Source organism: Takifugu flavidus, chromosome 17, assembly GCF_003711565.1.
Source record: "Takifugu flavidus isolate HTHZ2018 chromosome 17, ASM371156v2, whole genome shotgun sequence".
Classification (NCBI taxonomy): domain Eukaryota; kingdom Metazoa; phylum Chordata; class Actinopteri; order Tetraodontiformes; family Tetraodontidae; genus Takifugu; species Takifugu flavidus.
This window is the reverse complement of record NC_079536.1, coordinates 1,242,501-1,252,509: the sequence shown is the minus strand read 5'-3', so window position 1 is coordinate 1,252,509 and position 10,009 is coordinate 1,242,501. Positions and strand designations below refer to the sequence as shown.

The 10,009-nt window shown below is 47.0% G+C and overlaps 1 protein-coding gene and 1 long non-coding RNA gene across 4 annotated transcripts in view; one reads left to right on the top strand and one right to left on the bottom strand.

The window, feature by feature from the left end:
• Positions 1–1,844: 1,844 nt before the first annotated feature.
• The window catches only part of pld1b (phospholipase D1b), a 17,699-nt gene continuing 9,534 nt past the window's right edge, over positions 1,845–10,009 (top strand). Inside the window, exons 1-5 of one of the 3 annotated variants that reach the window (XM_057013701.1) lie at positions 1,845–1,972; positions 8,950–9,120; positions 9,202–9,365; positions 9,673–9,815; positions 9,883–9,988. In XM_057013701.1, the coding sequence (XP_056869681.1) occupies positions 8,982–9,120; positions 9,202–9,365; positions 9,673–9,815; positions 9,883–9,988 (552 nt within the window). In that variant the 5' untranslated portion in view covers positions 1,845–1,972; positions 8,950–8,981. Of the gene's footprint in view, positions 1,973–6,171; positions 6,336–8,949; positions 9,121–9,201; positions 9,366–9,444; positions 9,584–9,672; positions 9,816–9,882; positions 9,989–10,009 lie in introns of those variants that run through there. The other 2 variants (XM_057013702.1, XM_057013703.1) reach the window with 2 other exon arrangements.
• LOC130514228 (uncharacterized) lies at positions 7,053–8,157 on the bottom strand. Its single transcript, XR_008946963.1, has 2 exons — positions 7,518–8,157; positions 7,053–7,429 (listed from the first exon to the last, which is right to left on the bottom strand). It is a non-coding gene; the product is annotated as an uncharacterized LOC130514228 (long non-coding RNA).

Below are 10,009 nucleotides of genomic sequence, written 5' to 3'. Positions count from 1 at the left end.
GCTGAGTGGAACTAATGGTTTCAGTTTAAACCAGTTTAAGCCCTTTTTCCTGCAGAGTATTTCCTTTGTATCGTCGCACTAGTTTATCTGGAACAGATCACACATGTTTAAGATTCAGAACCATTTCACACACATCGAGGACTGTTGCCAACAGTCAGTTTAGCCTCGTTCACACAAACATCCTGGTAAATAACCAGAGGTGCTGTAACATTACCCCCAGAGATCATCACACGTGCTACTGACAGGACATTTCCATTCATCTAAATGTCACAAAAAAATAGAAAATTAAATGATTGATGTTTAAATATTGTCCTTGATTCACTGCACTCCGTAACACTGACTGAAAGTTTGATCGTCTTTAAATATAAAAGTAAATAATAATGTCATTTGGAAATGTCATCGAGGGTCGTATTAACGTAATGACGTTCTTACTGTACGTAGTTTTAGCCGTTATTATAAAATGCAAATTAGGACACAGATATCAAACCACAAAATGAGATAAATAAGTGGGTCTGAACATGAGATGAGTACAGTAATTCCACATGCTGAAGAATTCAGCTAGTTGAGCTCATCCTCCCACTCCCTGAGTGTGTGTGTGTGTGTGTGTGTGCGTGTGTGTGTTAGAAGAACACATTAGCATCCTCTGCAGTGATAATAGCAGCTGTATATCTGTCAGGAGGCTGCTAATGTGGCTCTGCCTGTCCGTTTTAGCTGCTTTGGTTATTATAACACAATAAACTCGCTCACATACACACGCTCGGTGGCGCAGGATTAAAAGGCAGAAATTTCCATGACAGCTGACCTTGCTACTGTCAAAACAAGCGGCCTTATTTGCAACAATCTTGAGCTTTCATTTTTAATACCATGGCGACGTTTGGCTGTGCTTCTGTGAAGACCCTGTCAAAAAGAAACTGAAAATGAGTCACATCTTTAGGTCTTTAATATTCGTCTTGTCACATGAATTTTGCCTGTGGTCTCCAGACTGTTAGCTCAGATTAATGCGTATTTAATGGCAAAAACTCAGATATTCAGGGTTAAAGCGCGTCTTTTGGGATTCGCTTGAGTCGTAACATTGTCTGGGATGTGTTGAACGATGGTTGATTAATTAGCTAATGGCTTTTAAGGTAACAAACAGAGCAGATTTCCTGTGTTCCACCATCAGGACGTGTTGAAAGCTGATCAGGTCACAGTTTGACACTGATCACATTTAGTCTCATTCAGGCCCTTGAAACACATGACTAATGATATTAACATAAGGTCACATGGAAATCTAGGAAATGGTCACCACCTCACACTGCTCACGTGGTTTACTTCAGATTTGTCAAGATTAACACTTAAATAAATATAATTACATACAGAATTACATACAGAATAAACCGAAACATTTAGAATAAATATTTTGTTAGCATCATTTTAGTGTATTTGAACACATTTGCTTTTCACACATGTATATATTTTCTATGCCAGACGATCGATCGGTTCTCCAGTTGACTTTTTGATTGGAGTTTGTGATTTTGGGTGATGACACGGTGTCATGGGAGTTTTCTGTCCTCCGGAATGAAGCTGCGAAGGTTTCAGGCGTGGTTTAACCGCGTTCAGCGCTGTCAAGCCGCGTCAAAAAGCGGAAGTAAGAGGCACACCGCCCTTCAGAATAATATCCCCGACAAACAGGATGTGAGTTATTGTCTCTTGCAACGGTGAAAGTGTTTCACTTCGGCTCTAGATTTTGGTTGTGAAAGTATGACGTAGTACAGCATTGTTATAATTACTGCTGTTAGTATTAATAGGCTTGGTAGGAGGTAGTGTCAACGCTCACCTTTTGAGTCGTTCCAAGACGAACTTTTAATTTGAAAGTGAATTCACAGGAAGTGCGAAGGACAGAATGTGGATGACACCATGAACATGCTCGATTGGGTCACTGCGCCTCAGCAGTCAGTCCTGCAGCTGCCGACGGTTCAGTTCTCATCAGCAGGTAAGAAAATTGCTTTCCTGAGTTCAGGAGTTTAGCGCCGTCACGCGCAAACACACGCACACATTCACACGGATGTGTGCGTTACTGCCCGCGTGTTTGTCTATCCCAGCACGCTTGTCTTTTAACTGTGTAAACTAATTTTTTTTGTTGCATCCTGGCGGTCGACGGTGCGTCAATTACGCAATACGCGTTAAGTTGCGCGTAAAACCTCCGCGTCTGTGATGCGAGAGTGCGAAGGCGCGCGGCCGCCGCCGCCTCCGCCGCGGGTTCCCCTCGGCTTGTCAAGGCACCCGTCCTCGGAATCACTTGAACCCTCCCCTGTGATATTGCGCAGAGCCGCTGCTCGGCCCGGAGGCTGCGGACCGCAGGGTCCGCTGGGAGGACCCGAGCAGCGCGCGCCTGACCCGCAGCCGCTGGCAGAAGGCTCCTTCCTTTTTCCGCTGCTCGATAGATCAGTTAAATACTTCCTTCAAAAGAACATTCTGATAAAAATCACACGAGACTTGTTGGTGTTCATTTGATCTAATCCGCAAACATACACGCGAATATTTTTTTTGTTTGAGGAGGGTTTTCCCCCTCTACATTTCGTTACTCTGTATTTTAGTCCGTCACAGCTAAATTCCTCCACCCGAGTCAACACCGCTGTTGTCTTGGGCAACTTTGCTTTGTGGGATGTCTAATCCTCATAAGCTCAAACCTTTTGAGGGAGAAAACGATTTAAGTGTGACCACGGTGGCACTTGTTACTCCACCTTCAGACATCACCTGCTGCGGCAGGTGAGTTGGCTCAGGTGAAGGAGCTCTGGTTCAGAGGGAAACTCCCAAAGCGTCGTGTTGACCCTCGCGATGGACTAAAGGTTAATCTGATTCCTCTGGGAGACCAGGGGCACTGCATCAATGCTGGCCGGGGGTCAGGATGAGGAGTGTGAACATTCTGGGGCGGTTGTCGTCAGATTGTGCTGTGATGTGGTTTCTCTGCTGCAACAATGTGAATCTACACGACTGTCGCAGCCTCTGTCTGTGCACGGCAACAGGAAGTCTGGACAGGAAGTATTTGGAAACACAGAAGAAGAAGAAAGAGTCCTCTGCTGCTCTCTGTTCCACAGTGCACGGACAGGGCTGCATGTGGAGGGGGTGGGGCGTGTCTGACCAGGTTCATGCTACTGAAGGTGTGTGTGGGTGTGTGTTTGACGAGAACCTGCTCGGCCTGTGTTTGTGGGCGGCATTTTATTGTCATGGTGGAAGTTGACTCACTGGTTTTAGCTCAGATGCTGGGTAATGGGCTCAGCTCAAGCACTGGGGATACATTGGGGATAAACTGTGTGTGTGTGTGTGTGTGTTTGTGCATGTGCATGTATGGGAGAGAGTGTGTGTGATTATATATTTATGCAATGGCTTTTCCAGCAAACACAGTTCACCTCAAATAAGTGCTTAATTGACTTTGTGGGTGTGTGAGGTCTGATATACAACACACACACACACACACACACACACACACACATGCACACACACACACATGCACACACACACGCACAAACACACAGCTCTAGGAGGAAGAGCTCAAGGGGCAGTGGGTGTGGTGGGAGGTGTTTTAAAGTCAGCAGCGAACTTAAATGTCACATTATTTAACAAATAGCAAACACAGAGGAAATAAAGGTGCTGAAAATGACTCGGAACTGATGTTGTCACGGCAACCAGATCAGCAATTGTGTGTCACCTGTCAGGTCTGTTCGTTCAGCTGTTTATTGTTGTTTATCAGTATTGGTCGACCCTTTTTAACAGGTCGAGTCCTTTAGATAACTATAAATTAATACATTTTAAATGCATTTTAATGAAGAAAACACAACTGAAATATAAAAACAAGACTCTCTAAAGTCCGGTAACAAATACCAATTGCATCTAAATCTTGATTGGTGATTATTGATCCACTATCGGTGAAACCCGTCAAGTCGACAGTTCAGAGTTTCTGTCCAGATAAACCGGCGCGTCAGAACCCGGCGCTCACCTGGTTCTGTGCACAGAGGTCAGGTGACCTCAGGTGTTACGACACTGGGAGTCTCGTACGTACGTGGTCTTCATATCAAAATACGGTTCCTTTTCCTCCAAAGTTTTTGGGTGTGTCGGCTGAATGCCTGAAATGTCTCAGTAAATTGAACTCTCACACTTGTACACACACACACACACACATGTACACACACACACATGTACACACACACACACACACACACTTGTTTATCTGGTTAAAGCACCTGAATTGAGTTTTGTCGTCAAGAATTATCCTGTTAGGACTGATTAGACTCTGTGGGTCATGCAGATTTTGCTCTCTAAACTAAAGAAATGATAAATATTCATCCATCTCGGATCCTTTTATCCTTTTATTTATTCGCTCCCCATTTTTGTTATTTGTGAGAAGTAAATTTGACATTTTTAATTGTTGGTTGGAGAAAACCAGCAAACTGATGTTGTTTTTTCATTATAACTAATCCCCAGTAACGAGATCAGCTCTTGGTTTTAAACTCATAATTGTCCTGATTAGAATCAGCAGCTCAACCTGTGGCATCATACTTCACATTCCTGAGTTACCTTCCACTGACTCACTCAAATAGAATTCTTGCTGTAGCATAAAGGAGGAACAAACTACTTAATATCACGTTTGTCTTAATCTCCAAACATGAGTGAATAAATGTTGAGTTTGAGGTTAAACAATAAAACACTGACATGATATCAGGATGGTGCAGTACCCGCGTTCTGTCCGCTAGAGGGCGGTGTTTCACAGGTGCTGGTTGCTGCTGTGATTGGTTACATCTGGTTACCTGTCCGAACCTGAAAGAGGTCATTGTTAATCCATGATCATTTTCAGGTTCAGACACTTTCTCTGCCACTTGTGTTCACAGGTGGTGGAAACCTGCTTGGTGGTGGATCACATCACCGCTCTTTGTTTTACGCCATACGTGACGCAACATTTCCCCTTTGCGCACTGCACATGTTGAACAAGTCTCACTGAAACCAAAACGTAATGAAATAATGAGTTAGAGTTTCGTGAAAGGCCGAACATGCAGCGGTGAACCTGCCAAAGGCTGGTTTCTCAACGGAGAGTCAAGTATTTCACACAAGCTTGTGATTCTTTTCTGTTCGGAGAGAAGTTTGGAACAAGCTCACTCTGCATTTAACTGAAAAACAACCGTTGTAGTAAAAAAAACATGAATTTAGGGGAAAAATACAGCAACGGTAGAGTAGCAGATAAGTATTTTTAAGTGATACTTTGTAATCAGCCTATTTATCCCCACGGTCCCAGTACCACCACTCCTTGTACCCCCCTCTGTCCCTGTGCAACCATTTTATTAGCTGCCTCTTTAATTCAGTTTCAGCCACTTTGTCTATTTTAGGGGGAATTTTCATGTATTGATAATTTTGATGATGGTCATTTTTATAAACTGGAGCTGTTAAAATGCAGAAATGAGGGCCACTGTGAAAATGATCTACTTTTTTACAATGTGACCAGACTTGGAAAATGTGAGTTCTGGTGACGTTGAACTTGTTTTGGAGCATCTCAGGAAGCACCATTGTTCTGCGGAGGGTGGGATTCTGAAATCTTCGGTCCTTCCCTGGAATGTCAACAGTGAGTCACAACGTTGGGATGGTTGCTCGCTCCACCTCTGCTCAACAGCAGCACTTTTAACCTGCGCAGGTCTTCTTTTTAGACCTTTACAGGTCGCTTGTCTAATTTGTGACCTTTACTGGGTTAATGGAAGCTCCTTTGCTGTGGACCAAAAGGTGTTTGTCATCGTTTTAACATCGTTTTTTTATGTTAAACCCAACTTCAGTGCGTTGCTGTGTTGCTTTGTCCACATCTCCTCGATCCATTGTCTTTGAATCATGTTTAATAACTTCGCTCTTCACAATATAAGTGTTAATTACATTTTCACACCTTTATGTTATTAGCTGAAAAGAATAATCAAAGGTGGTAAAAATAAATTGTTAAATTTCAGAGAGAGAAAAATTTTTTCCTTCAGTGCGTCAACAATCATTTTGACGAATTAATGAAGCTTTTATTTTTGTTAAACGTCCCCTTTAAAGTCACACAGGTGCCCTGAGAGAAGCCCCGCCCCTTCCTGCTGATTGGCTGTGCTCAGGTTTCCCATAACCCTTCTCTGCAGTGGCGCCTCCTGCGTGTCCACCCAGCTGAGTGCCCCCCCACCTCTGTCAGTCTGCTGCTGGCCTGCATGTGTGTCAGGACTCTGTGCACCCGGGAGTGTGTGTGAGAGTGTGTGTGAGAGTGTGTGTGTGTGTGTGAGGAGCGTTCCTCCTGTTGAGAAACATATTTGACGATGATGAAGATGATGAGCTTCCATCCGCAGGCTCAGGTCAGTGCATCCCCCCCCCCATAGTCGCTCAGCTGCACGTGTGTGTGTGTGTGTGTGTGTTGTGTGTGTGTGTGTGTGTGTGTGTGTGTGAAAATTGATCATTTGAACTTAAAGAATGGAATTGCGTAATGGAATGGAATGCAAAAGTACCCAAACAAAGAGCTTCTTCAGTCAGGTTTTTAGCTTTAGTTATTTTGATGCACATTCAGGTGGATATTTGTCAGCTAACATTCGAATCAAAACTCTGGGTTGTTCTGACTGACACCAGGGAGAGTTATCGTGATGTTGGTGGTGGCATCTGGACATCTGTTATCTGACGCAGGGATGGGGATTCCACAGAGGGAGGAAGTTACAGACTCGGCGGTGTCACGGTGAAGCCGCGGCGAGGCGAACGTAGCGACCGCCGCCGTGTTCGCCGATGGAAATAAATTCAACACACATGTGATAGACGACTTGTTTGTTCCCTGCTGCTACAACAGCCCCTGGTGGTGTGGGACGATTGTTGTTGGACAAGAATGAAAACTTGTGAGTGTGTGTGTGTGTGTGGTGTGTGTGTGTGTGTGTGTGTGTGCGTGTGTGTGCGCTGAAGAGCCACGTGACTGACAAGTGATGTGCTGTAGCGGTGGGTGGTGCTGGTCTACACTGTACCCAATTAATCTAAGTGATGTGTGGGCTCACACACACACACACATACACAGATCTGAATTAATCCTCATATTTAGGGTTTTTTTCCTTTTCATTCACTCCCTCGGCTTTTATTATTCTTTAAACTGAATTGTCTCTGTTTGACTGAGTTATTAGAGCTGCAGCTGCGCCGCTGATCTCAGATCTGCAGTAAAGTTCGGGCAGAGCGCCAAAGACGAGCGAGCGTTTCTGTATTGGTGGGGCGACGCGAGCTGCGTTCCAGCGATCGTCAAAGAGTCGCCACACAAGCTAACGCTAACGAGCTCCCGTAGTTTATCTCCCAACCTGTGGAATGCTGCTTTAAGTGGTTCCTGTAAATTTTGCCTTTGATGCTCCTGTGGAACACGAGCCCAAAGCTGGGCCCGGCTCCACCAGGGGTGTGTTGTTGGTACTTGGTGATCCATCTCCGGCTCCACCAGGGGTGTGTTGCTGGTACTTGGTGATCCATCTCCGGCTCCACCAGGGGTGTGTTGCTGGTATTTGGGGATCCATCTCCACAACAGGAAACATTAATGTTGAGGATCTCAGGTTACGCTCAGGTTCTTCTTCGCTCTCTGTTATTCCCGCTCTTCCCTGTTTCCCAGCATCACCAGCTCCTCCTGGACCTGCTGACATCAGCCGACACGCCTCCCGTGCACTTCGGCCCACGTTGGCCCCGTTCCGCACCTTCAACGCGTCACCTGTCATGAAAGGACAAAGAGCCACTGGGGATCTGGGTGCTGAGGGTGGTTTGCATACGTCAGAAAAGCTGCTACCAGTTTGCATCTCATTTGTTTGCTTTGCTGTTAGAACCTTTTATTTGAGGTTGGATCAGTATCGAAAGGTGGAACGTGAGTGCCACGAATCACCATGGCAACAGTTGAGCGGAACCTGGCATTGTTTAGTGGATTTCTATATGATGCCAGTGGGAGTTCTGTGGTGTTCCGACTTCTGGATTAATCGGGATGCCGCTGCGCTGCGGTTCCTCATTGTTGAGGGAGTGAATGACGACCACAGTTTTACTCGTTTTCTTCTGCGTGAGATCCATTTAGATCCATTTAAGACGCCACAGGTGGCGTTTCTGTGGGCCTGGCTGCTGAATCTCCTGCGTCTGACGTTCCACAGGAGACCTGAAGACGGTTCTTCCCCCTTCAGCAAGAATTCCGGTCACTTTTAGAAGAGATGATTCCCAGATGATTCCCAGATTTTCCTGCACGGTTCTGTGGGATCCCTGCCTGGCAGATGGGCGAACCGTCGGTTTTGCTTCCTCATTGGCTGGTTTCTTTGTTCCGTATATTTCGGATGATTAACTCAGATTGTCACAGGAAGGCTGATTTATCACCCGTTCAAATATTTACCAGCCGTTTCCTCCATGTTTTCACTTGAGCCCCATCGATGCTCCTGATTGGCTGATGGGGTTTCCTCCATCGTTAGTAACAGATCACTTTTATCCAAACATTCATGTTCCTGGGTGAGTTTAAGTGAAAAGCTCTACATCCACGACCACGTGCACCGATGCGTCTGCTGCTGAGTTACAGGCGGCTTCACGCGCTCGCTCGCTCTCTCGCTCGCTCGCTCACTGAGGAATGTGGTTAAAACAGGTTCCTGCTCCCGTGTTAATCCTGATGTTTGGATTACTGCCGCTCCTGGTTGTGAAGACCAAACAGCTGTAAAGAGCCACGAGGTCAGACGGAGTCAGGGAATCACGCTCGCAACCTTTTCCTTTTTACAACCGTCCGGGCGGAAACGGAAATCTGACCCGACGTCACGCCAGATTTCACAACATTAAACATGGAGATGTAATCCAGCGTTTATTCTTTTCACCGTCTGCAGCTTAAATTAAAGGTATAAAGTGATCGAGGGACATTTTTATGATGACGGCTCCTCGTTGACTGCTGCTTGAGCTTTAACCTTGTTGTTACAGCCTTTTTCTCCTCACCTGTGCCTCCAGGTGAGCCCTGGGCTCCACACTGAGCGTTAGCCATGCTGAAGCAGTCCGAGCCGACCTCCAGCACCCTGCAGCTGGTAGCCAGCGACATGACCGGCATCATGGAGAGGCTGGACACTCACGAGTTGGACCTGGACGACGGCGAGTACGACACAACCGACATCGCCGCTCCAGGTGTGGTGTCGCCCCCCGGGCTCGCGTCCGCCGCCGCCGTTCCCCCCGCCTGTTTCCCGTGACCTCTCTTCCTGTCTGCAGGCGAGCATTTGCCCTTCAAGGCCGTCTATCACACAGTGGGGTTCAAGGAGCCCGAGGCCAGAGTCTTCCTGTCGTCTCCGATCACCGCCAAGATCCTGGAGGTGGAGCGCTTCACCTCGGCTCAGGACCGCTTCTACATCACCTCGCAGAGGAGCATCAACAAGGTGACGGATCAGCGTGTTTAAAACCGCGTAGACGTGCTTAAAGTCACATTAGCGGCAGTTATCCAGGCGTTTCAGTGTCGTTAGGGAGACGTGTGCCTGGTTAAAGCAGCAGGAAGAGAGCAGCTTCCACCATTCAGGAGGCCCAGAGCAGCTCCGTGGAGCCATGACTTCCTCACAGAGGTGTCATGAGTGTGCAGCTATTCGTCACCTCCCTGCTGGTGATGGCGGCGCCGCAGCAGCTTTCAGGCTCTGCAGGAATCACCCGCGAGGTTATTTAAAGGAGATCGTGCTTTGCTTGTGTGTTCAGTCGCTGCCGGCCGTCTATAAGATCGAGATGAGACACGGGGAGTTCACGTGGTTGGTGAAGAGGAAGGAGAAACACTTCATCGATCTGCACAAGGAGCTGAGGACCTACAAGACCTTCATGAAGCTGCCGCTGCCCACGCGCAGGTAGACGAGTGTATCTGCAGTCAGGTGGATCTAGAATCCCAGCTTCATCCCACTGTTCTGATTGAAGCCACACGGTGAAGAGGCAGACGAGGAACGAGGAGAGACAGATGCCCGTCCTGCCCAGAGGAGGAGAGGAGGAGCTGAACAGAGAGGGGCAGGTCTCCAGTCGCAGGGTAGGCGCTTCTTCTGCGGCC